Genomic DNA, 22,994 nt, shown 5'->3' with positions numbered 1-22,994 from the left:
CATAGTTGTATGTATTGATATATGTCCTTAGAATGGTAAAACTGTGACGAGGGTATCAAGTGTTTCAAATCTTGATAGTGAGAACCTTATGAGCACATATGGTAGTCATTCTAGAAACGTCCATAGCCCTAGTATTATTCTGACCAAGGGCATAAATAATACAGTAAGACTATCATAGTGTTGAACGACCATGTCAAAAGATAGTGACAGATCTCACTTGTTAAGGTTGTTTGCCGATAACCTGGTGCAACACATGGGTGTTTACTGTAGGCAAGTTAACTGGACTAACTCATCAAAGGGTTCCATATAGATGGTAACCCCAGTGTCTATGGAACAAATCCTCTAACAAATGGTGGTGCATGTGATCCTTAGACTTGAGATTACCGGAGCGCTTTGTGCACCGATCAGTGTAGTTTGACACTAGCCCAACGCAGTTCTATTCAGAGCTATCAATATGGTAGTGATTGGCTGCATCAAGGAGTGTATCAAGACTATAGTGGATCGACAGAGGATTCATCACTCCCAGGTACGGGAAACGTTATCTCACGACGCAATTCAGTTTATGACAATGACTATAAATCTGTGATCATAGTGAGATTGAGTTATTGCTCAATCCAATTCATTATTCTGGTCATTGGTCCAGTAACTTAATCCAAATATATCGAGAGTAACAAAGGTTGAAACTATTTATATGCCACAGTCTTATGAGATAACAGATGATGAAATGATTAGATTGTATGGTAATCATATCATTGACAAGTAGCTGTTTCGCTAAATCCGAATCTATCGGGTGGCCATGATGCCTTGCTAGGGGCCAATCTTGGTATATGTGTACTGAGACAATTAATTTGTGTTAATCGCGATACTACACACTGCCGGTATGTGTTAGACCAGTCGTCACAGTCACAAAATTAAACCTAAATACCGTAGTTAGTGGTAAGCATGATCGAATCCACAGGAAGCAAGACTAACAACCTAATGTATTTTAAGTAGCGGAAATGAAATTGGCAATTGATTAATGAAACTAAATAGACTAAATGCAAATAATGAAATAGTGAAATTAAAACAAATAAAGACTTTATAATAAAAATGTTGCCGTTACGGTTTTGGTTCGACACGAGACCGACTCACACAATTCTCCTCTACCCTCTACGATCCCCTAAACCTACAAGGCAAGGTAAATCAATGAAATGGCTTCCCGACACTCTAGGTATAATCTATCCTGTCTCACCCGATCACTCAAGTTCGATTGGTTAAAGACTATCATTGAACGTCGATAAACGCTACAAGGCAAAACCACTAGTTGGTGCGCGATTAACAAATACAATTTGTCAACACGTAATATCCAATCAACCAACTTCACAATAAACGCAACAATAGTAGAAATTAAATTAAATCCGAACACAACTCAATTACAATCGATGCGAAGTAATGAAAAGCAATATTCATCATTTAATTATTTCAAACCAACGTTTATCATTCAACAAGTTCTATGAAAACATTAAATCATAATGGACAACAATATTCATCACAAGTTATGCTCAAATCATATTAAAGTATCGAAATCAAACATGAAACGAAAACAAATATAATCCGAAGCACAATACTACCAAATGTCCTATAATCGGGCTCATCCAACTAGTCGAGAGCTGATGAGGAGAGTCGTGGAGTCAATCTCTATCTCGCCTATGCCGTAACAGACAACCGAGAACTTAGCCGCTCATAATGGTGATGACGGAGGCCGAAACGGTGGAAACGAAGCTGACCATGGCGGAGAGGAGGTAACCGACAGCGATATGATGCGAAGAAGGGGCGAAAACGACCAACGGATAGCCCAGAATACGAATAGCCGCACTTCACCGGAAAACGTTAATTTTCTGGCAGGTCTTTCGGAAAACGGTGGCGGAAATGGGATCCGAAGGTACCGATGGAAAGCTTTGGTGATGGGGAGTTCAGATCAGGTCCTGGGGAGGTGAGAAGTCGCCAGAAATGAGCAGGATCTGGGCTGGAAGATGAAGAGGCGCGACGGCAAAATCACGGATTTCGGCGGTTTTCGCGGTGGCTGAAGCTTGGAAACGCTAGATCCGGCTGTGGGGAAGGGAGATCGACCCTTGGGGAGCTGAAACGTGGTCGAAAAAGGGCGAAATCTAGCTTGGAAGACGAAAAGTTGCGGTGGTGGAAGATGAAACGTCGCCACGTGATGGTTCTCGGTGGTGGCTTGCGGTGGCGTTGACGGAATGTTGAAGCTCTCTGCACGAGAAAGACGAAGAGTCGCCGGAGGTCGTCGAAAATGGAAGACGAAGGGTCACCGGAAAAGATGATGAACAGCGCCCCCGGTTCACGCGAAATCTCTTCTCTTTTATAGAACAAATTGCTAAATATCAGTTTGGTCCCTATATAATTGAAAAGTGACAAAATTAGCCCCTTAAGACATGACATTTTACCCCCTAAACAGCATAAATGAGACAAAATCACCCTTAATCCATAAACCACAACCTAATATCAACTCATATACTTTTCAAAATCATTCCAAACACGTTAAATTCATAAGAAAAATATTAAAAAGAGATTTTCGTGAATAAATTCATAAATTCTTTAATTGTCTCAATATACTTCAATTTAATCACACATGGGGTATTTTTATCACCAAAATAGTCACTTTCATGACTCTAACAGTATGATGAGGACCTACGGGTCACACACATAGAAGATAATTTAAGATTCAGTTTGTGCAAGGGGTGTTTTCGTCTTTTGGGGTGAAAGTATATTTTGGTAATCTCACAATGCAATTAAATTTGCTGAGGTTGTTGCCTATATTTAATTTTTTATTAAATTAAATAAGTAAGATTATATTTAAATATATGTACACATATATTTAAATAGATTATTATTATTAATTAAATGTTAATGTATTTCTATAAATACATTAATTGAGTTTAATTGAAAATAATAATAATTTTAATTAAAATATCATGATTAGGAATGTTTGGATATAAAGGCTGTTTGAGTTGAAGTCCAAGCCTATTCCTTGATAAAATGGGGTTTTGTGAGCACTATATAAGTGCAAGGTTTTGTGAATTAAAATGAGAGATTCATTCATTCAATATTATTGATTGAAAGGAAAAAGAAAACACACAGCCCAATCTCTCCATCTCACGCCAGCCTTGTTTTCATTGAATCAAAATTTCTTGATTCTTGAATTTGGTTCTTAAAGCTAAAGAGGATCTAGCAAATCCCTCTTTAGCTCTTCAGGTTATCTTCATATGGATTACCGCTGGTTCGATCCTACTCTTGGATCGGTGGTGAACCCAGTTAGAGACAAGTTTGAGAGAGCCTCCAAACATGCGTATGAACTCTAAACTCTACCCTGATTGTTCATATTACTGCAATTTTTGATTTAACATATAAACTATATAATTTGTGCCCTAATCTTGGCTTAAATGGATTCGATCTATGTGCTTTAAATTTTTTGTTTCTGCTGCTTTAAGTTTGATCGTTTCCTTACAGAAAGCTCTTATAAGATTATGATATCTTCTTGTATAATGGTTTATAAGAAGGATTTGTATGTTTTATGTCACTCAGTTTTCCAACTAAATAATGTCTTGAGATATTTTATTTGTTTAAAGGTTCGGAGTTTTCAGCTAAAAGTGAATATCTTCACAGTATCATGAAGATGAAGAAGTATGGCTTCGTTTGGTTCACTCTTGGGAATACTATTATTAGTATTCCCAAAAAAGTTAAACAATAAAATGTCATTATTCCCAAAATATTATTCTATATTTTTCAATTTCTTTTAAACCTCCTAAATTTGTTAATTTAACTAAACACCCTGAAATATTTTTTTTTAGAAATTGCAAAAATACTCCGGCCACCCTCCGACGGTGGTGGCCGGCTGTCCGTATTTAATGGGTGGGTTGGGGGTGTTTTTATTAACTTTAAATATTTTATTATAGGGGTGTTTAGTAAATAAACAAACATAGGGGATATTTTTGTTAATTTTCAAATCCTACATCGTAATACCCGCTCAATTGAACTTTTTTCAAAAGATTATTCTAAAAACTATCAGAATAATGAACCAAATGGAGTCTATGTTATTTCAATTTTGGACTCAAATTAATCTTTATTTAATCTCTTTGTTCTTTCTCTCTCTTTTTAAAACATAAACACCCTTCAGGCTTGGTGTAAGTACCAGTTAGATCCAGAGGTTTAAACAAGTGACATTAGGGACCAAATATTACAATATGGTAACATTTTCATTTAAAAGATAAACCCCATTAGCCTAATATGTTATTTAACACACAAAATATGACAAAGAGACACAAAAACCCTTTTGTCTTATCTGATTATAAATAAAATAAACAATAATATAAAATATGTAAATTATAAAATTAAGAAAATAAAATAAAAGATGTTAAACAAAATAGATGTGTGTACTTTATTAAATAAATTATTTGTTTACTTTGTGCTTTGTTACCCGTTATCAACTGTACCATCATTTATTTATGTATATTTGATTAATTTTCATTATATTTTCAATTTTACCCTTAATCTTACAGATTAGACTAACGACAATCATCTTTTGAATGAAAATGTCATAATATTATAACGTTTGGACTTACAATATCGCTTGTTTAAATCTCTGAGTCTAATTTCTGAGTAGAGGTGGGCAAAAGTTGGGTCCGGCAGTCCTAGGCCTGGGCTAACTAGGACCAGTTCTAATTTGGGCCCATCACTTTTGTGAGGGCTCAAACCGGTCCCAAGTCCAAGCTTGGCCTTGTTTAGGACCGATCCTATGGGTTTGAAAAATTTTAATTTAGTCCTCTAATTGTAGAATCATTTTTAACCCCTAAATTTATTATGGATTTATACATTTAAGGGGTTTTGGTAGTTGGGTTAAGGGGTTTTTGAAATTAACCTGGCCCAAGCTTAGGACCGGTCCCATATAATGTATTTCATACATTATAGGGGTTTTTATCACAGCTAGTTTGCATGCACTTTAACTAATTTTTTTTTTTTTTTTTTTATCATGAGGGGTGTCTCAGCGAGTTTGTGTGCACTTCAATTAATCTCTCGGGTTCCTGGAACTCGAATTCAGGAACTCATAGTACCTCTCTTTTTGCTCTTTACCATCAAACCACCCAGTAGTGGTTATCCAATACTATCACTATCTAAACATTTATTATGCTTAAGTATGTTATGTATTGAAAATTAGCTCCCCTTTGTTTAACTTTTCAAACTAGGTCTTATCCTACCATCCTATCAAATCCAATGAAATAGATATTTGTTTAAATATTGACTATACAATTCAAAATTCAATCCTAATTCTATTCAACTCAAAACATTTAATATTTACCTTTTATCAGTAAAAGTTTGTCAATTAACAAAAACACCCCCACCCACCCAACTATTGTCGGCAGTCGACCACCATCCGACTGTCGCCAGAATGACACACGACCGATTGGATTTGACCGGTAGTGCATCGATCTGACCATTCGTGTGCCATTCTGACCACCGTTTGACGGCAGTGACTGGCTTCGACAATAGTTGAGTGGGTGGGGTGTTTTTGTTAATTTATAAACTTTTATTGTAAAAGTGTTTAATTAAATTAACAAATATAGAAGGTTAAAAACTAATCTGAATATTTTTAAAAAATAATTTTCAGATACATTCTTAAAATCTTATCCTATTTGATTAAATCATATTCAGAATATAATACTATTCTAAAAACTTATACAAACAGAGACAGTGAAAAAACGAATTACTTTCATAAAAGGAAAATAATATAGCCACGACGGTAGTACACCAAATTTATGCACCGAATAACGTGACAAAATCTTGACCGTTGATTAATTTTAAGTTAAAATTAATCAACGGTCAGAATTTTGTCATGTCATTCGGTGTACAAATTTGGTATACTACCGTCGATGACTGTAGCATTACTCTTCATAAAAATATCCTATTTGTATCTCCCAGGTTCCTAGTTTTTTATAACAAAAAGATAACTATCATACAATTATAAGTCACATGCAGGATTGGATTAACTTAAAAGTTAATATATCTATCAAAATCCCAGAAAATCTTTGATTGACTTAATGTAAGGCAAATTGGTCACATGCATTCTTGGCCATGAAGCATGGGAAAAATTATTAAAAAGTAAACTTTACTTATCTATGCCAGGCTAATTAAATTTTATGATAATAATATTAAACATGAATATAAATATAAATATAATATGAACAAGAAACTTTAATTGAGATATAAAAATCTTTTCTTGATTTGAGGTGTATTGGAATTTGAATAATCTTCTATCATATGTCTACTTTAATATTACATCTTGGAGGGGAGATTGTGAAACAAAAAATCGTTATTATTATCTTTAAAAAATATATATATTCAATTCTTATCCACAACTCGGTTTCAAAGAACTTTTATTGTGCTTAAATTAGGTTAAATTGATCGACCTAGAAGAAAATTGTAAAATTATTTTCTCATGATTAATATCTAATCTTCAATTATGTTTAGTAGTATTTTAAAACCTGACCCATCCCGACCGATTCAACCGGGACCTGGGGCCTTCACTTGGTCAGGTTATATATTTTCCTATTCATTGAAAACCCTAAAAATTAGGACACTGGTATGTGAACAATAGAAGATTGAAATGTTAGAACTTTTGAAGGAAATGGTTGGTGAGTGCAATGGTGGCGACAACGGTGATTTCCGGTGAGTGAATCGATCTAAAATCATAAAACTATGTCGTCAGAAAAAGCCCGTCGTTGCCGACGATTGGGGAGGCAAATGGGGGAGGTGTGAGATGAGTTTTGGTCAAGAGGTCAAGGGGAGTGTTTTCGTGGTGATAGAGAGTGTTGGCGTCGTCGGAAATAGGCTCTATTTGTCGACACTAATGGTGGTGTTTGAGGATATTTTTGTAAGATTTCAAACTTATAGGGATTTATAGAACTTTTAAAGGTATTTTTGTTGCTTTTATCCCATCAATAATTTTAAAGTCTTAAGAGATTAGTTAAAGTATACTTAAATTGACCTGAACACCCGATCATTAAAAAAATAATAATAATAATAGATAGAGAGTCAAATACCAACTCCTTGTCCACATACTATCAAAACCTTCTAACTTTAGTCACATCACATGCACGCTTTTCTAAATTTACCAATCTCTCAACGCCTTCAATAACCTAATGTGACGGGCAACATTCTCCTACTTCAACGCAGTTTCACACTCGTTAACCATTCACGATTCTCCATCTCTTCAACTTCTCCATTATATATAAACACCCTCAGTCACGACAAAAACACAAACTCTCTTTTATGTCTCGTTCAACTCTTGGTGTCTCAATGGCTTGCTCCAAAAGAGTTCTGGTTTTCGCTCTTTTGAGCATGGTGTTTACGCTGGCTCTGGCCATGGACATGTCCATCATTGACTACGATCGCACGCATGGCCAGCCAGTCAACAGGTCGGAAGTCGAGATAAGGATGATATATGATAGGTGGATGATAAAACATGGGAAGAGCTACAATGCGTTGGGTGAGAAGGACAGGCGTTTCGAGATCTTTAAGGATAATTTAAGGTTTGTTGATGAACATAACGCGGTTGAGAAGACGTACAAAGTGGGGTTGAATAAGTTTGCAGATTTGAGTAATGAAGAATTTAAGGCGATGTATTTGGGTGCCAAGAAAGACCTTAGGGTTGAGAGGAAGGCGAAGAGTGATAGGTACTTGCATAAGGTAGAAGATGAGTTGCCGGAGTCAATGGATTGGAGAGGGAAAGGTGCTGTCGCTCCTGTCAAGGATCAAGGCCAATGTGGTGAGTGATTTTGTTCCTGGATGTGTTTTTTTTTTTTTCTTTCGCTGTTGTTTAATTTTGACGCAAGCTTGTGATTTTTCCTGTCAGTGGTAAATTTTAGACCTTAAGCCTGAAAAGTATAGAACTGTTTGAATTTTAATCTAAAAACAATCTCTTATCTGTCTAAAAACCTGGGTTTTGCTTGATTGAGGAACATATAATCCATACTTGTAGCTACTTATTTAAAGTTACAAGAAATTGGCGGTCACTTGATAGTTATTTTCTTTCATTGAATCTGATTGCATCTGATCTTAATTCAAGTTTGACAAAAGTCATTAGGATTCAAAGTCAATTATTTTGGACTTAATGTAATTGAATGGCTCACTTATTCACATGGTCAAATGCGATGCACATAATTTAATCAAACGGTTGGATGATAATTTGAAATGCAGGGAGTTGCTGGGCCTTCTCGACCGTAGGTGCAGTAGAAGGAATCAGCCAGATTGTAACAGGAGATTTGATCTCTTTGTCAGAGCAGGAGCTAGTGGATTGTGACCGATCATATAACGAGGGTTGCAATGGAGGTCTCATGGACTACGCTTTTGAATTCATTATCAATAACGGTGGTATTGACACAGAGCAGGATTACCCTTACAAGGCTACCGAAACAATGTGTGATCCAAACAGGGTCGGTAGTCAAAATTGAATCTTCAATCTAGTTGAACATGAAAGACATGAGATGATCCTAATTTTTTTTACTATCTTTTTCTCCTTGCAGAAAAATGCTCATGTTGTTACCATTGATGGATACGAAGATGTTCTAACAAATGATGAGAAATCATTGAAGAAGGCTGTGGCACATCAACCTGTCAGTGTCGCCATTGAAGCTGGTGGCAGGGCTTTCCAACTCTACCAATCGGTAAAGCTCCTTGATTAATGTACATCGATGAGAGGCAAGAGTATTCGAAAGAAACTATTTTTTCTAATTTTGCTCTGACGTTTATACAGGGTGTATTCTCTGGACGCTGTGGAACACAATTGGATCATGGCGTCGTTGCTGTTGGATATGGCACAGAAAATGGTGTGGACTACTGGCTTGTCAGGAATTCATGGGGTTCAAGCTGGGGAGAGAATGGTTACATCAAGATGGAGCGCAATGTTAACACTCCAACCGGCAAGTGTGGCATAGCTATGCAGGCTTCATATCCCACAAAGAAAGGCCAGAATCCCCCAAATCCTGGCCCCTCTCCTCCATCTCCTGTAAATCCCCCCAGCCCCACTCATGTTTGTGATGATTACTACTCGTGCCCCGACGGAAGCACTTGCTGCTGCCTGTATCAGTATGGCGACTTCTGCTTCGGCTGGGGATGCTGCCCTTATGAATCTGCAACCTGCTGCGATGATCATATCAGCTGCTGCCCCCATGACTACCCCGTGTGTGACACCACTGCTGGAACTTGCCTAATGGTCAGAATTATTATAAACCTTCTTGTTTTCTCAATACATATTTGATCAAGGCATACATGTGCTCATTATCCTTGTTATTGAATGATGCAGAGCGCCAACAATCCGTTGGCAGTAAAAGCTTCAAATCAAATTGCTGCTACAAGTATTAGAGCTCATCCAATGGCTGGCAAGAGGAATAATAATAATCATTGAGAAGCCTGGAAGTCATTTTGGGTCTGAAGGAAAACTAAAGAATGGTTCAGACCTTTGCTAGGAGCAAATTTTTAATATGATGATATGATTATTGTATATAGTTAAATATATATTATCAAACAGCAACAACTCTCAAATAGGAAGCAGCTTTGAACAACTTTCTATTGGCTCAGTTGTGTATAATACATTATTTCAATTATTAATCTAATAAACTGTCAGCATTTGATTTCAAGTTTAATGTTTTTTTTTCTACTCTTGCCACTGTGTACCAAATCCTTTTGATGGAATACTTGTATGATTTTCAAGTCTGAACTTACCTGTGATATAGATTAACCTTCTTTGTTTTATGAATACATATTTGATCAAAACATTCCCATGCTCATTATCCTTGTTATCAAATGTTTGAAGAAAATTGCTGCTAAAAGCATTAGAGCTCATCCAATGGCTGACAAGAGGAACAATAATGATAACTGAAAAGCCCGAAAGTCATTTTGGCGTCCGAAGGAAAACTAAAGAATGGTGCAGACCTTTGTTAAGGGCAAAATTTGAATTTGATAATAAGATTATTGTAGTTTCAATATATATTATCAAATAGATAGGTAGCAACAACTCTTAAATAAAAATCTTGGAACGACTTGCCAGTTGGCTCAATTGTGTATGCATTATTTCAATTATTAATCTAATAAACTGTCGGCATTTGATTTCAAAGTTTAACGTTCTATGTTTTCATCTACTCTTTCATTTAGTTTGTTTCGGTTATAGTAACTTTGATCTTATAAAAAGGAATTTAGTAAAATGACAACTTTGATCTTATAAGACATTTTTTTTGTGAACCTAATAGCAATGTAAAGCAAATAAGTATTTGGACGGTTTGGATCATATAATATTTTATTATATGGGTATATTAGATTAACGGAAAGAAAAATTATCTTGAAGATTATTGGGAGTGTTTAAAAAATGTGTTTGGTTGGTTCAAATAAATTGGTAAATAATATGTTTGGTTGATAGAATAAATGGGTGAAAATATTATATAAATTAGTAAATTGCATTCCTTTTTAAATATTAATATAATAATATTTTTTATTATTATTTTTTGAATCTTCTTTTAACCCCCTACATTTGAAATTTTACTAAAACACCCCAACCATATAAAACTTTATTTTGTAGCACAATCACCCCTACCCACCCCAAGCCACTATTGGCAACCAACCACCACCGCTGACCGCCATCGACAGTCGATGGAATGGCTCACGACCGGCCATATACGGTCGGTCGTGCACCGGCAAAGCCGGAAATGGCCATAGATCACAAATCCATGGCTAGAAAATAGCCAGATCTATGGTCCATGGCCAGAAAAGGCCTTACCAGTACACGACCAATTAGATCCTGCTAGTCGTGCACCATTACGGCGATTGACACCGGTAGTCGGTAGTGGTGAGTCATGGCCGATAGTGGTCTTGGGTGGCTGGGGGTATTTTGTTAACTTTTAAACTTTTTTGTGGCTATGGTATTTTAGCTAATTTCTCAAATGTAAGGCGGCTAGGTAATTGTTATTTGATAGACATTTGAGGGCAATTGTGTCTAAAATAGTTTTTAATTAAGGGTAAAATAGGTAGAAAAATCAGATTACCCCAGTAATGTTTAATAACACCCCCTAACAAGATAATAAGATTATCTCATATATTACCAACAATAAAAACAATTCTCCTGTTATCTTATATACCACCAATCCAAATAGCCCCTCTAAGATAAAAAATTTTAACTTTGAAGGTCCATTTGATAGTACCAAGGAGTATCAATGACCACAATGAATTGTGCGGCACTAATAAGGTTATAATCACACCCCTAAAATTTGAGAAACTGAGTTCCCCTTTCCCCCTAAAATTTGAGAAACTGATTTTCCTTTCCTAATTTTGAAAACTACTAATAACATGTCGCTGTCAAATCGTTGGAATATATTTTAACTATCACTGGGTGGGTATAATGGTAAAGAGTAAAAGAAAATTTTGAACTCCTCAGTTTGAAGCCCCCAGGCATTAACGTGTGGTCATCGATGCTCTTACTCGACCAGTTTCAAGGTTCAGGGATTAGTTGAGGTATATATAACTACCCAACACCCTGATGATTAAAAAAAAAACTTGTGATTTGATCAACTCACTTTTGGATATTATTATTATTATTGGATTTTGAATACTATGAAGTATATTCTTAGCTGCAAATATTGGTATTGAACCACTAATTGAATATCTTTTTTTTTTTTTTTTTTTTTTTTTTTTTTTTATTATTAAGGAGTTCGGCAGCTTACGTGCATCTCAATTAATCTCTCGGAACTTAGATCGATCGGTAAGAGCTTCGTGCTATCTATTAGCACCTAAGGAGGGACTCGGTATATACTTAAATCTCTATTAAACCACTGGTCACCTAGAGTATGTATTATTTACATTTTATTTATTAACAATCAATTTCTATGTAATTTAACAGACTTTTATGTTTAGAATATTTCAATGTGTATAAGCATTATTTGCTTCTATTTTAAAATATATATACGTATACTGTATTTAAATTAAAACATTGGGTGCGTTTGGTTTATTATTTGGGTAGGTTTTTAGGGATTGTTTGGATAGTTGAATAGGGAGTATTACAAGATAAATTTAAAAATTATAAAAAAGCCTCCAAGGTTTGCTAATTTAATAAACACTCCATATATTAAATATTGTAATGATAAAACACCCCTAACACCCAAAGTGCCACCGTCGGAATCTGGCCGGAAAATTGGATAACCATAAAATCCGGTTGAATCTTGTTGTGATTTTCGCAAGTGTACGAAATCGTACAAGTAATAAGTTAAGAATACGGATGTCGAACCCAAGGAATACTAATACCAAGTACCAATTAAACTATCTTATTACTATTTGATCAATCAGATTTTCATAATGATTCAATGAAAAATAAAACAACTAGAAATAAAATAAAAATAAACAGCCTTTTATTAACACTTTAGTAGGAAATCATATGATAGGGCATAATTTCACACCAATTTAATCTTATGCATTGACTTATCGTTAACTCAATAAGCTTATTCTAAAGACCAAACTCCCTAATATTTCGCTAACTTTCTCTCGAACAATTAACAAATTAACTCCTATTACTAACCCAAATTATCTCAATCAATTTAAGCATTGGAATCATTAAGTTCTATGGAATTTACCAAAGCCTCACAGATCCGGTAACCTATCTCAGCGTTCGCTCAATCTATGGCTTTATTCCTTAGACTATTCGATTTCATCTCCAGTCTCAACCTAACCCATAAAATCATTCAACTCTAGGGCCCTTAAGAATTGAAAGCTTTAAGCGCAATAATAAAGCTTAAAACAAAACTTAATAAAAATTAGCAACAAATAATTCAATGCATATTCATAAAATTGGGCTACATCTTAGCCCTAGAAAATAAAATTAGTTCATACTTTCAGTAATAAAAGTCATTATATTCATAAACATGAGTATAAGAAAGAGTAGAAAAACTTCTCTAATTGATGACTCAAAATTACAGGAATTTCCAATCTCCAATGAGCCGCTAAACTTCTCTCCCTTTCTCCCTTTCTAAATCAGCTAAAAATATCTATTTATACTCCTAGGGTTTTAGGGTTATGATTCCCACTATCCTAATCACATTAGAACTCTTAAAACATGAAATACACGTCATAAATTTGATTTAAAGAAGTCTAGAATCGTAGTTGTGCTGCAGCATTGTGCCTAGGCATAGTTGATTCTGCCCTAGAACTCGCAATCTTGATAAGACGGTGGTTTTTGAGCATGATAACGTTCGAATCTGGTCAAGTGGTAAACATATGAATTGTACCCCTTTGAATCAGCTTTCCAACGGTTCAAGAATCATCTCAATCCAAGATCTGCAGCTCAAGTTATTGTCAAATTACTGTCGCATGTTCAAAACTAGAGCGTTTTCCAGGATTCTCACTTTAACTTCAATTCGCCCTAACTTCTTTGTTTCAGCTCCGAATCACGAACCATTTGATTCTTGTCGTCCCACATTCCATTGTCGATATAGCCTTCATCTGAGTATCATCTTTAAGAACTTGAAAACACTCAAAACATCCCTGTGATCCCATAAAAGACATTTATGAAATAATTAAGTTAAATTTCATAAATTAAACACATTTTTCCACAAATAATCTAATTGAATCACTAACAAAATATGTGTTTTCAAGCTTTTATCAAATCTGGTAGGTATTCGATCGATATGGCATTTTCCGGTCATATCCACCACAGATCTGGCCGGAAAAGGCCAGATCTAAGGCCGAATGTGGCCTTCGATGATCGGAAAAGGCTAACTTTGGCCGTCAGTGACCGCCAAAGATATGGCCGCCGTTGTCTGTCAACGATGGCCAAGATTTGGCTGTCGTTGACAGTCAACGCGGGCCATTTTTTTTGCCATTGCTGACGGCCAAATCTGGCATTTTTCAGCCAGATTCGCTGGCCGGAAAAGGCTAGATCTGGTCATTACCGGCTATTTTCGGTGGTCGTGTGACTGTTGTAATAGATTTCGGCTACCACCGATGGTGGTTGTCGGAATTTGGCAAGTATTGTGGGTGGGGGTGTTTCTATTAGTTTTTAAACTTTTTTTCTGGGGGGTATTTAATGAGATTAATAAACTTATGGGGTCTGAAAGTAATTAAAAAATAGACTAACATTTTGAGAATAACAAGTCAAATAATATTTGAAGAATATGATTGAGAATATGGATAAAAACAATAAGCCAAACGCACCCATTGATGAAGTTCTGCTCAATAAAAACATTTTTTTACTTTAAAATTCCCATAACCATCTACAGTTATGCCGTTGCCATTTCAATAAAAAATAAAGAATTAATTGGATGAAATTGAGTGATAACCTCGGAAACCAACTTCGAACCGTACGAAATCAGCACCGTTGATGACATTAATCAGCGTATAGAAGTTTTCAAGATCTGAACTCGAGAGAAGCATCATTCACCGTCTGATGTCAAACACCATCTCTTTACACACATCAGACAGTTTCTGCAAGATCAGCGTACCCCATGCGTTGACCACGTGACCACATCAAAATTCCAAACTCTAATGAATCTCTATCTCATTGAAAATTCGAAACCCTAGCTTGGCTTTACTTCACTGCCTTGTGTGATCAGCCTCTGCATCAATCTCTTTCCACTCTGAACTCAACTCTTATTCATTGTCGGTAAGAGGAGATCCTGGCCGTAGATCCGAATGTTTTCAATTTACCAAACTTCATTTTTTGCGTTCTATGAAACTCGAGTCGTGTGTAGTTTTATTTATTTATGTATTTTAATTTCTGAATTTACAACATATCGTCTGTATAGAAGCTGAAATTTTGATTTATTTTCGATTGAGCCTGAAAATTATTGAGCATTTTAGGGGTTACCTTTTTGTAGGAAATAGTTACAATTTTATTGCTTTTTGCTGTTAATTTTTGCTTTGGAGTGTTGGGTGGTATATGTATTGTGTTACGAGTGTGAGAAGCACTGGTAGTTTCTGGCAGCAGTCCTTTCTTTAGAGTGCATTGAGTTGCAGTTACCACCTTAGCTAACGAGACTCTTAAACCGAGTTTCAGCAATTCATTATTGTGGTTGCAATTGATTCTTGCGGCTTAATCGGTTAACATTGTGAAAAGATTCCACCTGGTTGGAATCATGCTTTTGAAGTTGGTTATTCTTTTAACTCTCGGGAAGTTCATTCAAAGATTTTCATGAAATCCCGGTTTCGAAGTGAATGTTATTAAGAGTGTGATTAATTTATTATTATTTTATTTTGTCACTTATTTCATATGTGAGATAAATTAGTAAAGTTAAAATTATTGGTTTGGTTTTGATTAGTAATTACTTGATCTGAGAGTAGCAACATCTCCTATATTGACCAAGTATGTAACTTTATTGTGCACGAAGTTTTGTTCATCTTAATCCAAAGCATGAAATTATCAGAAATACTAAGCATCGTGCAGCCTCTAAAATCTCTTTCATTTGATTTCTTTGTACTGATGGCATTTGTTTTTCTTTGCATGGATATTATAAAAATATCAAGGGTCAAAAGAGGGACAGAGAAGCAAGCGGGAGAAGTGAATGGAATAATATGGCTATTTTTATGCTCCATTTTTTAATTTTTTCTTCATTGCTTAGAAAATATTATGTTTATGGTTGCAGTTGTATTGTGATACATACAGTGAAATACTGTATGCTGGGTTTTTGAACTTCGAGCATCAACCACCATTGAGACCTCCAGGGCAGGGCATGAGAATGGATTCTGGATCTTCTGATTCTTCAACTTCACCTCCTACTAAGGCTCCTGAGATGAAACATTCTACTACAGTTGATACTGGAGCAGATAATCCTTCAGGTGATCCACCAGCAAAACTATCTGCTGCTGGTATATCAACATGGGCCAAAAATTTGAAAATTCCTCAGCCATTTGCTGGCACACAAGAAGATTCACCACCAGGAAGTTCTGCAAAATCAAGTTTTGCACGTTTTACTAGTGGCTTTGGACTGCGCTTGTCTCCAAAATCTCCCCAGGCAGAAGATGTTTCTGAGGGAACTTCAACAACTGCACAATCTGGTTTAATTGGAACAATTACAAAAGGTTTGGTTGACTCATCTAAGAGTGCAGTCAAGGCCGTACAGGTCAAAGCTAGACATGTTGTCTCTCAAAATAAACGAAGATATCAGGTGAGATATCCTTGCTGTTTGATTTAATTCAATTTATTTTTTTATTCTCATAAAGTGCAGTTCTTGTACTTACTGTTGTTTTGTTGCTTATGTGATGTAGATACTGATTACCAGCTTAGTTGTTGTACTAGTATACATGATTTTGCATATTATTTTCTTATGATAAAAAAAGAACAGATTTAGTATATGATTTAGATCATTAGAAATCAGTGTTTTGATTTAGCTTCTGTGGCATGTTTCTGAAAACAAAAACAGTTTTCTTAACGCCACTAATACAAATATATATAAGTACCTTGAGTATGAAAAATTAAAATTATACTTATACTTTGTGGGGTTTCTTTCTTTTTTTATTTTTTATTCATCTTGTACTATTATATATGTTCATTTTTATAATAATCTTGTTCTTACTGTCTGCAATCTTTATTATATTCAGGAAGGAGGATTTGATTTGGATATGACTTATATCACTGAGAATATAATTGCTATGGGGTTCCCTGCTGGTGATATGAGCTCAGGGTTTTTTGGATTTGTTGAAGTACGAAAGTTAATCTTCACTTTACAGTTAAGTGTATTTGTTTAAATATCAGTAATGGATTTAGATATGTGATGCAGGGATTCTATCGGAACCACATGGAAGAGGTCATTAAATTCTTCGAAACCTATCACAAGGTAAAAATGTTTACTTTCATTTATGCACATTTTCTCAAAAGCAATTTTAGGTAATGTCTGCTTGGTTTGCTGATTTGAATTGAGTAGTTTTCATTTTCATCTCTCAAGGCTATGGCATGTCTTTTTGTGATAATCGTAAATGACTCTGGTGCTGCATCAATTCCAAATGTCAATGGGAAATGAAAAATCTGTATCCCATTATTTGCAAGTTAGATTTGGTTGTTCACTGCACAAGTGTAATGTCATTGTGTTTCATTTGATCAGGAGTTAAACTATTTTGAGAGCTACTGATCTTTATGCCTTTGAGATTCAGTCATCTCCTTTTTTCTTGATAAGAATCTTGGTTTGGTGATATTTTTGTATGATTTTGACCAATTAATAATACTTTCTCTTTGTTATGCATTCTGTGGTTTGTAATTGATAGGAACTCCTGCCATTACCACTCATCTGCCCTTAGTGCCTTTTATGCCCCCTTAACTTATAGACCTTACTAATGGGTTGTCTATCAATAATCTATACAGATTGATCAATTTGATTTAGCTGTATCCTGGCTATGTAGGTTGCTTATGTGAATTATTTTTGGAAATTGGGTCGTACAGTGTCATGAGTTTAGTCATCAAGCATTTCTTATCTTCTAGATCCTTGTCGGGACTGTTTCTTCAGTTTGATGTGCCTTAAACTTGAATGTTTTGAAAGTTGGTAATGGCGATGTTTAATTTTGCTTATGTCAAATTGGTCTGATTTCTTAAAATGTTGATTGTTTATGTTATTTTGGATGGTTGAGTTTTTGCATTTGTTCTAGAGCTGAGGTGGATTTCTCTGTTTCTGAAGTTTTTGCTTTTAAGTTCATTTGAACCAGAAAAAATAGCCTTTCAAAATCAATTTTTGTATATCTTGCAAGTTCAGTCTTTTTGCTTAGAGCTGATAGTTCAAAGGCTTTAGCTTTGGCTTATCTGTGATACAATATAGACAAGAGGCTTTAGCTTTGACTTATCTGTGATACAATCAAGACATGCTGATATGGAGTCTTCCAAGGAAAAAAGTTAGGAGGAATGGGAATGTGGCAAGGATATGCTAATAATTAAATATAGATGTGAAAGTTGCTCATTTTGCTTGTTTACTCAATCACATGTATATTCTAGTGTCATCACCTCAATTTGTTTCGTCCTTACATGTATTTGAAATGTGTGTAATCATGTTGGAAAGCATATTGTCCTATTCTTGCATTGCTTCACCTTGGTAGTTGGCCCTTTAATGGGTCAGACCATCTTTAATGATCCTAAAAGAGAGTTAAACCATTTTATCTGATGATTAGCCGATTTTATTTGAATATATTTCAAAACACTCATTTTAACGTTATAACTGTGAATTATTATTTGTGTGATTTTCAGACTTGAGATATTACTCATCACAATTTCTTTCTTGCCTATAAAATATTCAAAATTGGTCATTATCGTTTAATATTCTGGTTCAAACTTAAATTTCCAGGATAAGTAAGAGGGGATTATGCCATTAGGAACTGCCTTCTGGTTCTTTTATTGTTATTAGTCTGGTCTACTGGTGTATATGCATCTTGTCACTAAGTATTGGGAATTAACGTTACTATTAATCTACTTTGTGTATGCAGGACAAATACAAAGTGTACAATCTTTGTTCCGAGAGGCTTTATGATGCATCATTGTTTGAAGGAAAGGTTAGTGATCTCTGCCCTCTTAATTTTTTAAGAAAGAAAAAAGATGAGGTAGGTTTTTCATATCAATAACAGATATCTAAACTAAGGTTTTTCATCTTCAGTAACAGAGATCTAAACTAAGGTAGAGTAAGCTCAGATGTGGCCAGTTATGGTTATTGTTAAGCTTAGGGAAGGCCTCACCTTGTATATTAATTGATCAATAGATCCTACAAGGAAAATTTACACCATTCAATAACTATTGGAAGCATCACAATGTATAAAATCGCTGAGCTCTTGAGAAGACAGGAATAAATCTTTTGACTTCAGTCATTGAAACTGTATGTTGGTGGCAGTGGCAAACTGTTCCAAAATGGTTGTTTGACAGAACATGATTATGATTTCTGGATATGGTTGAGTAGTATAATGTAGTAAAACCAAGTTTGGGCATTTCTGGTGGACTGATAAGCATCTCCTATGGTTTTCTTGGCCGAATATGGTTTTAGTGCAACATTGGCCATCAAGCAACAAAATTAACTCTTGCTGCAAGTGTAAATACATGTGATGCATAAACAATTTTATTCTTAATGCATATAGAAATCAGAAATATTTTTGAAGAGTGATGATAATGTTAATAGTTTACACTCTGGTACTTGTGAATCCAAAGATTTTATGGTGCTGTAAATCAAATTTCATCAAAATTACCTACCCTCACATCTATCGATGGTGGTCTTAAACATTTGGTCCTAGATATGTTATGCACTATGTGTATTTGTAGGTTAATCAACAATCAGACTTCCAATAATCAACTTTCTGATTCTTGAATTGAGCTAATATTGATAAACTTCAATGTCAAGTTTCACTTGTTTCAATCCTTTTGTTGTCTTGAGCAATATATTATTTAGTTCATTTTAATGTCTTTTTTTTTATCTTGAAAAACCCAAAAAAAATGATACGTTATAGTGAAACCATGTATTTCTTTATTTTTATTTTATTTTGGATATTGAGACCATTGAGGCTTTATTAGGTTGCTTATTTTTTAGTTACTATAGCTGTGGGGAAGCTAATTCTTTGAGTATTGCCTCAGGTAGCTAGTTTCCCATTTGATGACCACAATTGCCCCCCAATTCAGCTGATAATATCATTTTGCCATAGTGCATATTCATGGTTGAAGCAAGATATTGAGAATGTTGTTGTTGTGCACTGTAAGGCTGGAATGGCAAGGACAGGGTTAATGATTTCTAGCCTTTTACTGTATTTGAAGGTAAGATACCTGTAGCAAGTTTTCTGAAAGATGCTTCTTTAAGCTTGTAGAAGTTTTTGAAACTTTAGTATTCCTTTCTGCTGAAATTTGAATTGTATACTTTTTTGCTGTCTTTGCACAGTTCTTCCCTACTGCAGAGGAATCCATTGACTACTATAACCAGAAAAGATGTGTGGACGGAAAAGGGCTGGTTCTGCCCAGTCAAATTGTGAGTCTGTATTGCTATGTATAATCTTTGAATAGTTGCATATAATGTGCTTATCTTTTTATATTTTTTCTCTTAGAGGTATGTCAAATATTTTGAACGTGTCCAAACCTACTTCAACGGAGAGAACCAGCCTGGGCGTAGGTATACTTCTGGCCATGTATTTCTCATATAGCAAATTTGGTTTCTGTACTGACTACTCATTGCATCTTGTGCAGGTGCTTGCTTAGGGGCTTTCGGCTTCACAGGTGTCCATACTGGATCAGACCCCACATAACTGTCTCTGACCATAGTGGTGTGTTGTTGCATCCTTTCTATTTCAAAATCTATCCAGCAATGACTTGATTGCTTTTTGCAGTGCATGCAATTGCCACAATTTGTCTTTTCCTTTAATGCCTTTTGGTTCAGTAGGCTTTTCATGAGTTTGAATTTTCTTATTCTTGGGAGTTATTGTTGCTGCATTTGATTGCAATATGCATGTGTCCATGTGCTTTTGTCTGTTAGTTTTCTCTCAACAAGGCCCCTCTAAATGGAATTCCATCCCATAAAGTTGAAGTCAAAAATGTGTACTAGCAACAGTAAGTTACTTGTGAAAGAAGTTTGTTAACCTGTTTAGAATTTTATTGGCTATTACACATGAAAGTTACCTGGATAGATTCATGTTTATAATTTTGTAATTAGTTGATATAGTGCTTCCCATTTATCATATAGAAAAGCAAAAAGCTTTGGGTGTATTCTACTGCTGCTGGTTGCTTTCACTATTTAATTTGCTATGATTTTGTGGATTTTGGTTTTTTGTATTGCATCTTGATAAGACTCCCTGCACTGATAACAAACAACAGCACAAACAGCCAGAGATAACAGAATATGTTCACACAAGCAAGCCTCAACAATTATATTACTAAGAGAAAAAGAACAACAAAAATATTGATAAACTAACAGATAGATCTCAGCAATTCGAGGAGCTGGGGACCTCCCACAATGACAGTATTTGATCTCTGCCTATTCACCAAAACAGACCCTTTATTTATACTACCTGCATGACTACCTATTCCCCTAGCAACTTTGATTCCCTTCCCATACGTGGCTGTAACCACTGCTCTAACAACCTACAGCAAGGCACCTCACACTTTTAATCCCCTTTCTGTCCCTATTGTCTTTTATGCCCTTTGTATTGGTAAACATGCTTAATGGGAGGTCTATCACATCTTAATTAATTTTTTGTGTGGTTTGAAACTGGAGTGCTAGCTAGTTTTGAAAGGTCAACTGCTGTAGTTTTCTTATATTCCTAGGCTGCAGTTCAAAATGCATTTTCTTTTCTGTGTCCAGTGTGAGTTTGAAATATTTTTACGAACAATGTGGTTCTTATCTAACTTTTTGATTATTATATTTTTTATGCTTTCTTAAACCAGGTGTTCTATTCTCCACAAAAAAGCATCCAAGAACCAAGGATTTATCGGTAGGTTGGCGTATATTATTTCCTGCAATTACTTAAATCCTTTTAAAATGTTTATGTGAATATTTTATGAATCACCTGGAGCTCCTTTCTTATCATCTTAAACCCTAAATGTTCTTTTCCACAGTCTGAAGATTTTTGGTTTACTGCTCCAAAGAAAGGCGTTATGGTTTTTGCCCTGCCTGGAGAGCCAGGTTTGGCAGAGTTGGCTGGCGATTTCAAAATCCATTTTCATGACCGCCAAGGAGATTTTTACTGGTTGGCCATCTAGTCTCCCTATGATTCAATAAATTTCTTTGATTATGCCATCTAGCCTCCCTATGATTCAATACATATTTTTTTTTATTATGCTTTTATAAACTGGAGTTAAAATGGTCACTCATTTCATCATGTGATTTCTCAGCTGGTTAAACACAACCATGATGGAAAACAGAAAAATTCTGAACACCGGTGATCTTGATGGGTTTGACAAGGTAAAATTTGAGCATGTCATTAAGTGATAATATTTGCACTGATGACCTGCGTAGACAGCACTTATAACCATATTCTCCACTTTTCTCCTTTTTCTTTTTTTTTTTTTTTTTTCCTCGATATGTAGCTTGACATGTGTGGTCATGGATTGTGTGCAGAGGAAATTGCCTTCACCTGGATTCCAGGTCGAGGTTGTATTAGTAGATTATAATGGCCCTGTTCCAGCGAGCCCTAGTTCTGAAACTGTTACCAAGAAATCAGATGAAAGCTCAGGTTCTGCTCCCGCTTTGGTTAATCATGGTGTAGCTGCTCCAAATGAAAATAAGGAGACAGGAAATCCTGATAATGATGATGTGTTTTCAGATGGTGAGGCAGAAGAAGGTGGTTCTTCCAAAAGCAAGAAAGCTCTGGCAGCTGGAGGAACTGCCTCAACCACCTCTGGTTATGAAACAAAAAATAATTCAGATAAAGTTGCTAATTTAGCTCATGCAACGGAGAAAGTTTCATTGGGAAATGTTGGGGCGCAACCAGCAGAGTCTACTAGTGAGCTGAAAAAGGAAGCAGCGGCAGTAGGGGGAGGTATCCCGGGCCATGAAGTTCCTAACACACAAAGTGAATTCAAGGCAATGGCTGCTGATGCATCTGTTTTTTCATTTGGAGATGAAGACGACTATGAAAGTGAGTGATGTGGGTGGGTTGGATTTAAAAGATGTGTACATAAAGGTGTCTTGCAAATTATATGTAGACGATGGGCAATCTATTCGTTCATTTTTATCATCAAGCCTGTTGCTGGCTTACTGCTTTCTGTAAATCAAAAGTTGGCTGGAATTTATGAAATTTTTTGTTGTTGTTCTTGTAATGGAAACAAGAAAACTGCTATGCATTTTCAAATTGATCTGTTTCAATTTTCTCCCATCCAGATTTCTGAGTGGAAGTGGAACAATCAGTCCTGTTGTGAATTTGTTACTTTTCCTAAAGCAACTTTGCTATAATAGATTTATGTTTACTTTATATAATCTAATTATATTTAGTGATGGCAAATGTCACATGATGTGATCTGTGATCATAGA

At 35.4% G+C, this 22,994-nt stretch overlaps 2 protein-coding genes across 4 annotated transcripts; both read left to right on the top strand.

Annotated features, from left to right (window-relative positions):
* The first annotated feature begins 7,238 nt into the window (after positions 1 to 7,238).
* On the top strand, positions 7,239 to 9,708 carry LOC116142507 (probable cysteine protease RD21B). The gene is made up of 5 exons (XM_031427938.1): positions 7,239 to 7,819; positions 8,251 to 8,486; positions 8,577 to 8,717; positions 8,807 to 9,265; positions 9,356 to 9,708. The coding sequence occupies exons 1-5, from the start codon at positions 7,324 to 7,326 to the stop codon at positions 9,455 to 9,457; spliced, it is 1,434 nt and encodes a 477-aa protein (XP_031283798.1). The 5' UTR covers positions 7,239 to 7,323; the 3' UTR covers positions 9,458 to 9,708.
* Positions 9,709 to 14,301: 4,593 nt separating this feature from the next.
* Positions 14,302 to 22,676, top strand: LOC116142499 (phosphatidylinositol 3,4,5-trisphosphate 3-phosphatase and protein-tyrosine-phosphatase PTEN2A). 3 transcript variants are annotated; one of them, XM_031427923.1, is made up of 14 exons: positions 14,302 to 14,689; positions 15,669 to 16,190; positions 16,624 to 16,725; positions 16,803 to 16,859; positions 18,487 to 18,552; positions 19,616 to 19,792; positions 19,914 to 20,000; positions 20,077 to 20,141; positions 20,216 to 20,292; positions 21,410 to 21,456; positions 21,581 to 21,711; positions 21,857 to 21,926; positions 22,083 to 22,197; positions 22,288 to 22,676. In XM_031427923.1, the coding sequence occupies exons 2-14, from the start codon at positions 15,756 to 15,758 to the stop codon at positions 22,608 to 22,610; spliced, it is 1,752 nt and encodes a 583-aa protein (XP_031283783.1). In that variant the 5' UTR covers positions 14,302 to 14,689; positions 15,669 to 15,755; the 3' UTR covers positions 22,611 to 22,676. The 3 variants fall into 3 exon arrangements, with proteins under 3 accessions (XP_031283783.1, XP_031283781.1, XP_031283782.1); XM_031427921.1 differs by having other exon boundaries at positions 22,083 to 22,676; XM_031427922.1 differs by having other exon boundaries at positions 15,550 to 16,190; positions 22,083 to 22,676.
* The last annotated feature ends 318 nt before the right edge of the window (positions 22,677 to 22,994 follow it).

Source organism: Pistacia vera, unplaced genomic scaffold (genome assembly GCF_008641045.1).
Source record: "Pistacia vera cultivar Batoury unplaced genomic scaffold, PisVer_v2 Contig410, whole genome shotgun sequence".
NCBI classification, from domain to species: domain Eukaryota; kingdom Viridiplantae; phylum Streptophyta; class Magnoliopsida; order Sapindales; family Anacardiaceae; genus Pistacia; species Pistacia vera.
The sequence above is the reverse complement of the archived record's forward strand: the minus strand, read 5'-3'. Positions and strand labels throughout refer to the sequence as shown.